The 13,991-nt window shown below is 40.3% G+C and overlaps 1 protein-coding gene across 1 annotated transcript in view; it reads left to right on the forward strand.

Annotated features, from left to right (window-relative positions):
- HSF2BP (heat shock transcription factor 2 binding protein) overlaps positions 1-13,991 on the forward strand; it is a 169,767-nt gene that overhangs the window by 84,347 nt on the left and 71,429 nt on the right. Inside the window, exon 8 of the mRNA XM_004384865.2 lies at positions 8,851-8,954. Coding sequence (XP_004384922.1) covers positions 8,851-8,954 — 104 coding nt within the window. The remainder of the gene's footprint in view (positions 1-8,850; positions 8,955-13,991) is intronic.

Raw genomic sequence — 13,991 nt, forward strand, 5'->3', positions numbered from 1 at the left:
TAAGCATCTTTTCATGTGCTTATTTGCCATCTGTGTATCTTCGTTAGTGAATGATCTATTCACATTTTTTGCTTATTTAAAAATTGTTTTTTTTTTATTTTTGAGTTTTGAGGGTTCTTTATAGGTTCTGGATACAAGAATTTTATCAGATCCTGTGGTTTGCAAACATATTTCAGTTTGTAGCTTGTCTTCTCATCCTTTTAACAAAGTGTCTTTTGAAGAGTAGGAGTTTTTATGTTTGATGGAGTCCACTTTTCAGTTTTTTCTTTTATGGGTCATGCTTTTGGTGTGCTATCTAAGAAATCTTTGCCTGGCCCAAGATTGCAAAGTTTTTCTCCTGGAAGTTTTAGAATTTTAGGTTTTATGTTTAGGTCTCTGATCGCTTTTGAGTTAATTTTCATACATGGTAGAAGTATGGATCAAAATTAGTTTTTTAATATATAGATATCCACTTATTTTAGCACCATGTTCCAGCTGAGAGGACTATCCTTCCTCCACTGAATTGCCTTGGCTCCCTTGTCAAATTCAGTTATTCATTTACGTGTGGATCTGTTTCTGGCCTCTCTTCTGTTCCATTGATCTATCTTGATGCCAACACCACACTGTCTTGATGGCTGTGGCTTTATAATAAATCTTGAGATCAGATAAGCCAGGCTTTCAACATTATTCTTTTTCAAGGTTGTTTTGGTATTCTAGCTCATGTGCATTTCCATACGAAATTTAGAATTAGCTTGTCAATTTCAACAAAAAGTCTGCTGGAATTTTTATTGGGATTGTGTTGAATCTGTAGATCATTTTGGGGGGAAATGAAGTCTTAACAGTATAGAGTCTTCTGACCCTTGAATGCAGTATATCTCTTCATTAGATCTGCTTTTATTTCTCTCAGCAGTGTTTTGTAGTTTTCACCGTGTGGGTTTTACACATCTTTTATCAGATGTACCCCCCTCCACGTATTTCATGGTTTTAAATGCTATTGTAAATAGTATTGTTTTTTTAATTTCCATTTCCAAATGTTTGATGTGGTGTATATAAATGCAGTTGAGCATTTTGTACGTTGATTTTACATCCTGCAACCTCGCTAAACTCAATGATTTTCTCTAGTAGCTTTTTTGTGGATTCCATCAGATTTTCTGCATAGATGATCATGTCATCGGTGAATAAAGACCATTTTTACACTTTCATTCCAAGCTGTACGCTTTTCATATCTTTTTCTTTGCTCATTGCACTGCCCAGAACCTCCAGTAAAACACTGGATAGAAGTGATGAGGAGGGGCCTTCTTGCCTCGTTCCTGGTCTTAGGGAGAAAGCACTCAGGTTTTTACTGTTCTTTAAGAATGACGTTTAACTGTGGCGTTTTGGTAGATGTCCTTTCTCAGGTTGAGGATGCTCCTGACTATTCCTAGTATGCTGAGAATTTTTTTTCTAAATCATAAATGAATGTTGAATTTTGTCAAACGTTTTTTCTGTGTCAGTTTAAATGGTCACGTGGTTTTTCTTCCTTAGGCTGAATGCAGAAGTATACCTTGATTGGTTTTCAAATATTGAACCACCCTTGCATTTGTGGCATAATCTCCACTTAATTGTGGTTTATTATTATTATTATTTTATCTTAACAGCCTTCTTTAAGTGCAGTTTTAGGTTTGTAGGAAAATTGAGCAGAAAATACAGTTCCCATATATTCCCCCCCCGCCCACTGTTTCTGTTATTAACATCTTGCATTCCTGTGGTTCATTTGTTACAGTTGATGAACCAATATTGATACATGATTATTATCAGAAGTCCATTGTTTACATTAGGGCTCACTCTTTGTGTTGTATAGTTCTGTGAGTTTTGACAAATATATATCACGTATGCACTGTTACAGTACCATACAGGATATTTTCACTGTGCTGAAAATCCACTTGAGCTGGTAAACAACATCATACGTGAGAAATAAAGAAGTTGAAGTTGTCAAGGATTTCATTCTACTTGGATCAACGATCAGTATCCATAGAAGCAGCAGTCAAGAAATCAAATTATGGACTGCGTCGGGAAAATCTGCAAAAGACCTCTTTAAACTTTTAAAAAACAAAGATGTCACTTTGATGACTAAGAAGCACTTGACCCAAGCCATGGTCTTTTCAGTTGCCAAATATGCATGTGAAAGCCGGACAATGAAAAAGGAGGACAGAAGAAGAATTGATGCCTTTGAATTATGGTGTTGGCGAAGAATATTGAGTGTACCGTGGACTGCCGGAAGAACGAACAAATCAGTCTTAGAAGAAGTGCAACCAGAATGCTCCTTGGAAGTGAGAATAGTGGGACTTTGTCTTGCTTACTCTGGACACGTCATCAGGAAAGACCAATCGCTAGAAAAGGGCATCGTGTTTGATAAAGTAGACGGACAGTGAAAACGAGGGAAACCCTCAATGGGATGGACTACACAGTAGCAGCAACAATGGTCTCAAACATCCCCTCGTGTGTCACACAGGGTTTTCTCTTTGCTTCTGTGAGCACCCTCAGATTCCTTGCTGCCATTTCCCGATGGGTCCAACCTTGGACTGGCTTGCTGCGGCGGTCTCCACTCCCCTACCAGGGCTGCTCAGTGATGCCCGAAGGAAACTTTTCCAGGTGCACATGCTCTTGTCCCTGCACCCTGACCGGTCCTCACACCTGTTGGTGTCCTTTCCTGTGTCCTTACTCAGTTTCCACCGGCATTTCCATGGTGACTAAGACTTCTAGCACTCTCTTTGTGACACTTTCCTCTTAGCTGCTCTTCCTGTCTCTGTTGATGGTGTCCTAGTGGGCAGCTTTACTTCCTGCTTCATAGAGGATCATGGGTGTGGCTGTGAACTTACTCATCTCAGCCTCCTCTTTTATCTGTACCCACACCCACCCTCACTCTCTTCTCTCTGTGTCAGAGGAACGTGGGCCCTTTGGGTCTTTGCATGAGTAATCCTCCCACCTCTGCTTTTGACTCCCTGCCCTCTGGGACTTTGCTCAGTGAATTACACTCTTGATTCAGCATTTTCAAGTTCTCCCTCTCTTCTGGCTCCTCCAGCAGGACCTCAGGGTCCTCATCGGAGCAGCTCTGCTGGCATTTGGGTGGCTGTGGGTGTACCCTGATGTGACACATGAAGGACTAGCTCAGGTTCCTTTTGCTTCCCCTGGAGTCCCCAGGCACCCTGTGGGTCCCTGGGCTTAGAGCAAACTTGATTGTACTGTGAGGCTACAGTGCCATCTTTTTGGTGGCAGACACCCATCAGGTGGAAACCCTAGTGGCGTAGTGGTTAAGAGCTACAGCTGTTAACCAAAAGGTCAGCAGTTCAAGTCCACCAGGCGCTCCTTGGAAACCCTATGGGGCAATTCTACTCTGTCCTGTAAAGTCACTATGAGTCGGAATTGACTCGATGGCAATGGATTTTGTTTTTTGTTTTTTTACCCATCAGGTGACATGTGGGGCCTTTTTGGCTCCCTCTCTGTGCGTTCTTTCGAGGCTGTGGCCTCCAGGTCATACAGTCTCTGTCAGTTTTGGGAAGAGCTTCTTTTAAACTCTCCAAATCTCAGTCATCCAGCATCTGATGACCAGAGACTGCAGCTGACCTTGGGGCCCAGGTGCTTGTGCTGCAGTGGATGAGTGGACGCTAGCTCCATAGTAGGGTGTGGGGCATCCCCTGGACATCTAGACCTCCAAGGAGGCCTCCTTGCTACACCAGTCAATGCCAGTGCCTTCTGTGTTAGAAATTCTTCACAGTCACATCTGCCTCGCTGGTGTCAGCCCCCAGCGATCCCTTCGCAGGCCGCCAGTTAAGGCTTGTTAATACAGTGCACTGGCTGGCAGCGTGCCCCTGGCAGGAGTCCTCTTCTCCGTACAGTCTCTTCAGTCCCTCGGAAACCTGGACAACATGCATCAGGAGCTTTCCCATCTCACCGTCCTTGGCCCTTTGGCCTTCCATCTCTGGCCGTGGGTCACCCAGGCCTGTGCCTGTGAGGCCGGCACCCGCAGCTCCTCACTGTACCCGGAACTGCCACCCTCTTCCCTTGTGTTTGCAGAGATGCCATGTAACACCCTCCTGACCCTGCGGCCGGCGGGGTGACCTCTGAGTCTGTCTCATTGCTGTGGCTTGTCTTCACTACTGCTCTCACGGGGCCTGCTTCAGGATCATTCTTCTGACAGTCATGAGAGCTAGACAGCTGAAAGCTTTGTGTCATACTGGAGATCTGTTTCAGGAGTTAGGATAGCCTACAGCCATTTTAAGTTTTCTTTCTCCATCTCCCCCTTCCTTTCCTCCCTCCCTCCCTTACTTTCTTCCTTCCTCTCTCTGTCTCTCATTTTTTCACCTTCTCATTGAGGCCAGGTTACTTTTTCTTATTGCTCATGCTTCATTATGACTCATAGCAAGACAGAGTAGAACTGCCCCACAGGGTTTCCAAGGAGCAGCTGGTGAATTTGAACTGCCGACCTTTTGGTTAGCAGCCAAGCTCTTAACCACTGCGCCACCAGGGCTCCTCATTATGACTTACCAATCTTTATTGACGAGGCTACGAGAGCCTTTTTAACGTTCGATTCTAACTGCTCTTTAGCGTCCTTAGGGTCAGAATTGGGGTCAGACCTGCTGGAGTTCTGGACTTGTATCATTAATGGATTGGTTGAAGGCCCAGAGTTTAAGGTGGTTGCTCAGCTGGAGGGAGGAGACCATGGCAGGGGAGCTGGATGCCAGGGAAGGATGAATGTGCATGTGTCTGTGACACGTGATCCACTTGTACATATTTACTCAAGAGAAAGTGTATATATACACACCCATGTACAGAAGTGTGATAGCAGCAGTGCTTTTAATAGCAAAAACTAGGAAACTACCACAATGTCCATGAGCTGGAGAATAGATAAATAACTTGTAATCAATTAATATATTGGAGCCCAACCGTGACCATAAATGAGAACTGTACCCATCAACATAGAGAGATCTCACCATGGAATGGAAGATGTACAGTATGCTGTCATTGGTATAAACGTGCAGAAGATGATTAGAAGATTCCATACGCACGTAGTAAAAGTCTACAGAGTTGCCTGACTGTATACAGTTGTCGAAGAGTGGTGACCACTCCTTGAAGCACGTGTGCGGGACAGTTAACCATGGTGGCAAGGTTTTCCTTCCTAAGCAGGGAGGGGTGTGTGGGGGCTATTCACTGTATTGTTCTTTATATCTTTTTTGTGTGTGTTTTCAACGTTACATGATAGAGAAAAATTAATATAGAGGTATTTTATTAGGGCCACACATGTTAGAGGCCACAGATTTTTAGGTTTGATTGGAAGGGGGCACAGAATTTAAGCTGTTAATTACTGCATTTCTCCTTATTAAAAATCGGTAAGTTATTAGAAACTGCAGACTTCTGTCGAGAGTCATGTGGTCTGAAAATGTCTGATTGCATTGCTGTGCCAGTTGCTTCTTTCTCAAATAATTCATGCAGTCTTTTGTAAGAATGTTACTGCTCATTGCTCCTCAGAATTTCTTTATGGTGATAATTTGGCCACTTCGGATTTTAGTCAATTTAGGATGGCTGATTAGTGTTACTTGTTTTCTGGGCAGTGAACATCACAATCACGCCTTTTGTCTTGTTTATTTTATTGCTAGTTTGTTTTGAGGTCCTGGGTATGTTTATTCTTTGTTACTCCTAGGTTATGAGGTATATTTTCTTTTAAAATGTAGAATAAGGTGGTTCAGTTGCGTCACTTTTACCTTTAGTGACTCATTTTGCACGTCAGACCGTTGAGAGGGGCCTTCTTCCTCTTCACTGAAGAATCTGTTCATCCCTCAAGCCTTGTGCACTGAGCTAGAGAGCTTCCTTTTTATTGATGGTTAGTTATCTGTGTCGCTTTGTAGCCTTTCAGATTTGTTAATACCTTAATTTTAGCTTCACTTTCAGTCCTTTTATTATAAATGTCAGACGTATCTAAAATTATCAAGACTGCAGAGATGGAGAAGTTGCTCTTTTGGAGCCCATTAGTCCCATTTACAGTGGATTTTCTGCTTAGGTTCATGGTAGGAAGCAGAATTTACATACCTTTTTTTTGTCATTGGAATAAAAAATCTGACTCCTGGTACGAAACCGTACCAAACCTGTTGCCATTGAGTCGATTCTGACTCGTAGCGACCCTGTACAACAGAGTAGAACTGCCCCATAGGGTTTCCAAGGAGCAGCTGGTGGAGTCAAACTGCTGACCTTTTGGTTAGCAGGCATAGCTCTTAACCACTCTGCCACTAGGGCTCCACTCCTAGTACAGTAGTTTGGAAATGATATTTACTTTTAATATCTCAATACTAGAAGAGTGAATTGAATGCGCAGTCTCTTTTTACCTGACAACTGGAACTTGATACATTATTTTAAAAATGCTTAGAATAGAAATGTTATGTTGGAGACAGCATTTTTGGAAAGTTTGTTGTTTGCTAACTCCTGTGACCTTGAAGAAGTCTCTGGTCTTCTGTAAGATGCGGTTGGGGAGTCATGACATGTGGTCTCAGGTGGTGCCATGGTTTTCACAATTATATTTGCTCCATCTTAGCTTCTTAAAGATGCCTAATTTTGATCAAATGTGGAATTCTAAGACTCTTTGTCAATTTGTGACTCGTTTTTGCCACCTTAAACAGCAGTCAATGAAGGATTTCAAGTAGACATATTTTATGAAATTTGCCCCATCTTAACAGTTATCATCCAGATGGTGTCTTTGCCTTTTAAGATCTAGGAAGATTGGCTTATCTTATTTTCATGCCTTAAAGCAGGGTTCAGCAAACTTTTTCTGGAAAGTGTCAGAAAATATTTTAGGCTTTGTGGGCCACCTGGTCTCTGCTGCAATGACTCAACCCTGCTCTTGTAGCATGAAAGCGCATGTAGACAATACATAAATGAATGAGTGTGGCTGTGTTTCAGTAAAACTTTATTTACAAAAATGGACAGCTGGCCAGGTTTGACTTGTAGGCGGTGGTTTGGTGACCCCTGCCCTAAAGGATGGTGCAGCCATCGAGGATGCATTACATCTGCAGACCCTTCAGTAATCACCAACATTACAAAGGGAAGAAGCTGCCATCTACAGCCAGTGTCCAAGTGCGACATCAGCTGGCACTGGTCACACAGTGGTCAGTGTGATGCTCGACCTGTGCCGTGATGGACTGTTTCCAGTGCTTGATGATTATGGATAAAGCTGTTATAAATACCTGTGTGCAGATTTTTGTGAGAACATAAATTTTCATTCCTTACGGGTGAATATGTAGAAATGGAATTACTGCGTCATAGGGGGGGTATGTTTAAAACCTTCAGAAGAAGCTGCCAAACTGTTTTTCATTCCCATCAGCAATGTATGAGAATTTCGGTTTCTCCTCATTCTCTCCAGTACTTGATATTTGTGAGTTTTACGTTTTAGTTTTAGTTCTCGTAGGTGCGTGGTGGTGTCTCATTGTGGCTTTAATTTACATTTCCCTAATGAGTAATGATGTTGAACGTTTTTTCACGTCCTTATTTGCTATCTGCATATCTTCTCTGGTGAAGTGACAAATCTTATGTTGATTTTTTTAATAGGTTGTTTGTTTTCCTATTGTTGAGAGTTCTTCATATATTCTTAATACAAGTCCTTTGTCAGATATGTAATTTGTAAATATATTCTTCTGTGTCATCTCTTTTCATATTTTTAATGGCATTTTTCTTAGATCAAAAGTTTTAAATTTTAATAAAGTCCAGTTTATCAATTCTTTTCTTTTATAGATTGTGCTTTTAGTGTTTATTTAAGGATTTTCTGTTAAAGTCATAAGACTTCTGTGTTTCAGGTCTGTGATCCATTTTGAGTTAATTTTTGTATAAGGTGTAAAGTATGGGTAGAGGTTCTTTTTTATGCATATGGATGTCCATGGCTCCTGTACCGTTCGCTGAATTGTGTTTTCACCTTTATAAGAAATCAGTGTACCATTTATGGGTTCTCTGTTCTGTTCCCTTAATCTGTGTGTCTATCCTTTTGCCAATATGACACTTTGATTATTTTAGCTTTATAGTAAGTCTTGAAATCAAGTGTATGAGTTCTCTGTTGAGAATTTCTATTTTTCCATTTATTTCAAGACTGTTTACCTTTACTTCTGGGAGCATGGTTATAATAGTTGCTTTAAAGACTTGTCTGATAATTCCAACATCTGGGGCATCTTGGGGTTGGATCTGCTCATAGTCTCTTCCCTTGAGAATTACTCACATTTTCCTGGTTCTTTGTATGTTGAATAATTTTGGATTATGTCCTAGAGATTCTGAATGTTATGTTGAGAGACTCTGGGTCCTGTTAAAATCTTGTGAAGAATGTTGGATTTTTTGTTTTATTAGACAGTCAACCTGGTTAGGATCAAATTGCAAGTTCTTTTTTATTTTTTCTAGGTGGTGGTTCCAATGTCAGTTTAATTTTCAAAGCCTTTGCTGTACTGCTTTGGGCTTTCCCATCCCACGCACCACTCAGGGTTTAGTCTGGGATGTGGGCTCTGATTTAGATTGCAGTTCGCTTCTCCAAGCCTTTGTCACTGCCACATCCTTCTCCCGTGGAGCTGCTAGTGGGTTCGTACCGCCAGCCTTTCAGTTAGCAGCCAAGCTCTTAACCGCTGCACCACCAGGGCTCCTTTATATGATACTAATACTGAAGCTTCCCGTTTTCCTTTAGCCTCATACAGACAGATATGACTTCATATACCTTATATAATACCTGTTATCCAGATTGTAGAATTTGGGCATCTGAAATGTAAGGAAACCCCTAAGTATGTTAAGGTCCTATTAACTATGAGATATATTTAAAGTGAAATATAGTGTGGGTGGGCTAACATTTCAACACCATTTCCTCTTGCATTTCAGGCTAATGCTGATGTCCTTGTACAATGTGAGCATCAATTTGAAAGGCTTAAAGTACATCAGTGAGAGTCCAGGATTCATCCCTTTGCTGTGGTGGCTTCTGAGTGGTAAGTGGGGTCTATGTGTACAGCTCCACGTACAGCTTATATGCCTGCTACCCTGGAGCTAAATTGAGTTTTAATGTACTAGACATTAGGATTGATCATCCCAAGATGTTGTAATATCTTTTAAAAAATGGTCACAAGTTAAAGAAAACTAAGTGGTATGCTGAAAGTTATTTCTAGTTCTGTTTCTGAAGTATTGCTTTCAATTTGGCAAGGATTTACTGGTGATTCTGTGACACAAAGAAAAATTATTTTATAAAACAGATGACAGATGGCCTTGGCTTATCCTTTTCCCTGTAAACAGTGCAGTACTATGTGTGGTGTGTGTGGCTTTGCACGTATTAGGCAAAGGAAAAGTCCCATTGTTAAAGAATTTGGATTAAAAAGAAATCCGAGAGGTCCTGCAACTCTGAAGATACATATGTGTGTGTGTATATCTGTACACATGCACGTATGTAACGTGTATGTGTATTTATTTTCTTTGAAATAGAGAGTCATATGGCGCTGCTTTTCCTTCTCACCTTGTCTAAGTCAGGGTTCTCTAGAGAAGTAGAACCAGTGATACACACAAAGATTGATTTACTTCAAGGAATTAACTCACGTAGTTGTAGGGGCTGGCAAATTTAAAATCCAGAGGTCAGGCAACAGGCTGGTGACTCCTGCAGGCTTGTGTCCCAAAATCCGGAGGTCTGGCGATGGGAAGAGTGAAAAGAGCAGGAGTTCTGGCAAAACGTCTGTTGCTCTCAAAGCCTTCAAGTGATTGGATGAGGCCCACAGCATTATAAAAGGCAGTCTGCTTTGCTAGAGGCCAACTGATTTAATCCCATGTAACTACAGCAACTAGACTAGAGTTTGACCAAGCACCTGGGCACCATAGCCTAGCCACACAGACACATAAAGTTACCATCACACACACTTACTGCCATATTAACCCGAAGGTTTATCCCAAATGGTTATCATTGTTTTGACACTACGTATTTAGTATCTCGCTCAAATATGCAAAAAAATACGACTTTCCTTATTTTTCATAATTCAACTTAGTCTCTGTTTTTAAGCTTCAGTCCCACTTGGTGGTGAATTGTTATTTTTTTAAACAGCTTTATTAAAGTATGGTTGATATGCAGTATGCTACACATATTTAAAGTGAGCAATTTGATAAGTTTTACATAAATATGCACCCGTGAAACCATCACTACAATCAAGAGTAACATAGTCATCACCCCAAAGGCTTCCTCATGGTGCTTTGTGCTCCCTGCATCCCACTCCTCTGCTCCCTCTGCACTGAAGGTTAGTTTTCATTTTCTACAACTTTATGTCAATGGAATCATACATTTTGTATTCTTTTTTGTCTAGCTTCTTTTACTCAGCATAATTATTTTGAGATTCATCCATGCTATTGTGTGTATCGGTGGTTCATTCCTTTTTTATACTAAGCAGTATATAATTATGTGAATAGACCTCAACTGGCTTGTTTATTCAGCTGTTGATGAATAACTGAGTTGTTTCCAGGTTCTGGATATTATAAATAAAGCTGCTATGAAAGTTCACGTTCAGGTCTTTCCATGGATATGTGTTTCATTTTCCTTGGGTAAATACCTAGGAGTAGAATGGCGAGATCATATAGTAGGTGTATGTTTTGCTTTTATGAAACCACTAAACTGATTCCCGAAGTGGTTGTACTGTTTCACATTCCCACCAACAGTGTATTAGAGTTCTAATTGCTACCTACTCTTGCCAGTGCTTGATATGGTCGTTCTGTTTAATTTTCTACATTCTAACAGGAGTGTTGTTGTTGTTAGTTGCCATCAAGTAGCTTCTGATTCATGGTGACCCCACATGTGCAGAGTAGAACTGTGTTCCATAGGATTTTCATGGCTGTGACCTGTTGGAAGCAGATCGCCAGGCTTGTATTTTGAGGCCTGTGGATGGGTTTGAACCTTGAACCTTTTGGATAGGAGTCCAGTGCTTAACCGTTTGTACCACCCAGGGACTCCAGTAGGTGTGTAGTGGTACCTCATTGTGGTTTTAATTTGCATTTCTGCTATGATTAATGATGTTGAGCGTCCTTTCATGTGATTAGGTGTCATCCATATGACTTGTTTCGTAAAGTGTCTGTTCATATCTTTTTAAAAAATTGGGTTGTTTTGTTATTATTGAGAATTGAGAGTTCTTTATATATTCTAGAAGGAGCCATTGTGGTGCAGTGGTTAAGCACTGGGCTGCTAACCAAAAGGTTGGCGGTTCGAACCCACCAGCTGCTCCATGGGAGAAAGATGTGGCAGTCTGCTTCCGTAAACCCTATTGGGCAGTTCTACTCTGTCTTATAGGGTCACTATGATTTGGAATCAACTCGACAGCAATGGGTTTGGTTTTGGGTTTTATATATTCTGGAATCAAATCTTCTGTGAGATGTGTGGTTTGCAAATGTTTTCTCTCACTTTGTGGCTTGTCTGTATTCTCTTAAGAGAGTCTTTTGAAGAACAGAAATTCTTAATTTTGATAAAATTTAATTTGTAATTTTTTTTTTCTATGAATCATACTTTTGGTATAGAAATTTTTACCCAACTCAGGGTCACAAAGGTTTTCAAATGTGTTTTCCTCTAAAACCTTTATAGTTTTGAATTTTATACTTAGGCCTGTAATACATTTTGAGTTACTATTGGTGTATGGTGAGAGGTTTGAATTGCAGTTAACTTTTTTTGCATAAGGCTGTATGCAGCTGATTCAGCACCATTTGTTGAAGACTCTCCTTTCTTTGCTGAATTGCCTTTGTACCTTTGTTGAAAATCAATGGTCCATATATGTGGGGACTTAGCGTTGGACTCTCCATTCTGTTCCATTGATCATTTTTTTTCCTAAATTTTATTTATTTTGTTGTTGTTGAGAATATACACAGCAAAACATACACCAATTTAACAGTTTCTACATGTACAATTTAGTGGCATTGATTACATTCTTTGAGTCGTACAACCATTCTCACCCTCCTTTTGTGAGTTGTTCCTTCCTCACTAGCATAAACTCACTGCCTACTAAGGTTTCTATCTAATCTTTTGAGTTGCAGTTGTCAATTTGATCCCATGTAGATAATTTTCAAAAGAGCATAATATTCAACGCAGACCTTTTTTTTTTTTTTTTACCTTTATCTAAACTATTGTTCAGTTTTAAGATGACTTCAGGGGATATTTTTGGTTTAAGCTTTAAAGATTATCTCAGGGCAGTAGTTTCAGAGGTCATCTCCCTTCCATGGCTCCAGAAAGTCTAGAGTCCTTGAGAATTTGAAATTCTGTTCTGTGTTTTTCCCCTTATAATCAGGATTCTTCTATGGAATCTTTGATCAAAATGTTCAATAATGGTAGCTGGGCACCATCCAGTTATTCTGGTCTCATGGCAAAGGAAGCAGTTGTTCATGGAGGCAATTAGCTACACATTCCATAGCCTCCTCCTATTCTTGATTCTCCTTCCTCTGTTGCTCCAGGTGAATAGAGACCAGTTGTTGTGCCTTGGATGGCTGCTTGCAGACTTTTAACATCCCAGGCACTACACAATGAAGTAGGAGGTTGAACAGAAGCACTTAACATGTTATAATGCCAGTTAACTGGGATATCCCAGGAAACCATGACCCTAAACCTCCAAACCAAGGAACCAAATCCCGTGAAGTGTTTGGTTGTATGTAAGCAGCCTCAACAGCTACTTTTTTTTTTTGTCGTTGTTGTAAATATATCTATTACCCAACTTTGCCAATTCGGTTTTTTACAGGTGTACAACTTATTGACAGCAATTACAATAATCGGGTCTGAACCCTGCCTTTAATCAGTGCCATTTTCCATCACTGTTAACCCCCATTTTCCTCATCACTCCCACCCATGGTAACCACTAATAAACTTTGGTCTCTGTACATTTGCCTTTTCTTGTCTTTTTATATAAGTGAGGTCATACAATATTTGTCCTTTTGTGTTTGGCTTATTTTGCTCAGCATAATGTCTTCAAGCTCCGTCCATACTGTAGCATGTATCAAGGCTTCATTTCTCCTACTGGCTGAGTAGTATTCCATTGTGTGTATGTACCACAGTTTGTTTATTCGTTCATCTGCTGATGGGCATTTAGGTTGTTCCCATCTTTTGGCTATTGTGGATAATGCTGCAGTGAACATTGGTGTACAAGTCTCTGTCTGAGTCTCTGCTTTCAAGTCCTTTGGGTGTACACCTAGGAGTGGAATTTCTGGGTCATATGGTAGTTCTATTTTAGTTTTCTGAGGAGCTGCCACACTGTTTTCCACAGTGGCTGTACCATTTTGCATTTCCACCAGCAAAGGATAAGGGTTCAAGTTTCCCCACATCCTTACTAACATTTGTTATTTTTTGTTTTTTTTAATCTTAGCCATCCTAGGGGGAGTGAGATGGTATCTCATTATGGTTTTGATTTGCATTTCTTTGATGGCTAATGATGCTGAGCATCTTTTCATGTGTTTGGTGGCCATTTGAATATCCTCTTTGGTGAAATGTGTATGCAAGTCCTTTGCCCATTTTATGATTGGATTATTTGTCTTTTTGTTGTTTAAGTTGTCGAAGTTTTGTGTATATTGAGGTTATTATGTTATTGTTGTATATATGGTTTCTGAAGATACTCTCCCAGTTGGTAGCTTGTCCTTTCACTTTTTTGGTAAAGTCTTGTCATGAACAAAAGTTTTAAATTTTTATGCTCTATCCGTACTGTATTTATTTTGTCTTTTGCCATTTGTGCTTTTGTTATTATATTGGATAATCCATTGCTAAAAGTTAGGCCTGACAGTGTTACCCCTGCTTGTTTTTCTAAGAATTTTATGGTTTTAATTTGCATATTTAGGTCCTTAATTCATTTTGAATTTGTTTTTGTGTATAGTGTGAGGCATGGATCCTGTTTGATTTTTCTGCATGTGGAAATCCGGTTTTCCCAGCACCATTTATTGAAGAGACTCTTCTTTCCCCATTGAATGGATTTAACACCCTTGTCAAAAATCAGTTGACCATAGATGTGTGGGTTTATTTCTGGACTCTCAATTCT

This window comes from Trichechus manatus, unplaced genomic scaffold (genome assembly GCF_000243295.1).
Source record: "Trichechus manatus latirostris isolate Lorelei unplaced genomic scaffold, TriManLat1.0 scaffold00128, whole genome shotgun sequence".
In the NCBI taxonomy this organism is placed as follows: Eukaryota; Metazoa; Chordata; class Mammalia; order Sirenia; family Trichechidae; genus Trichechus; species Trichechus manatus.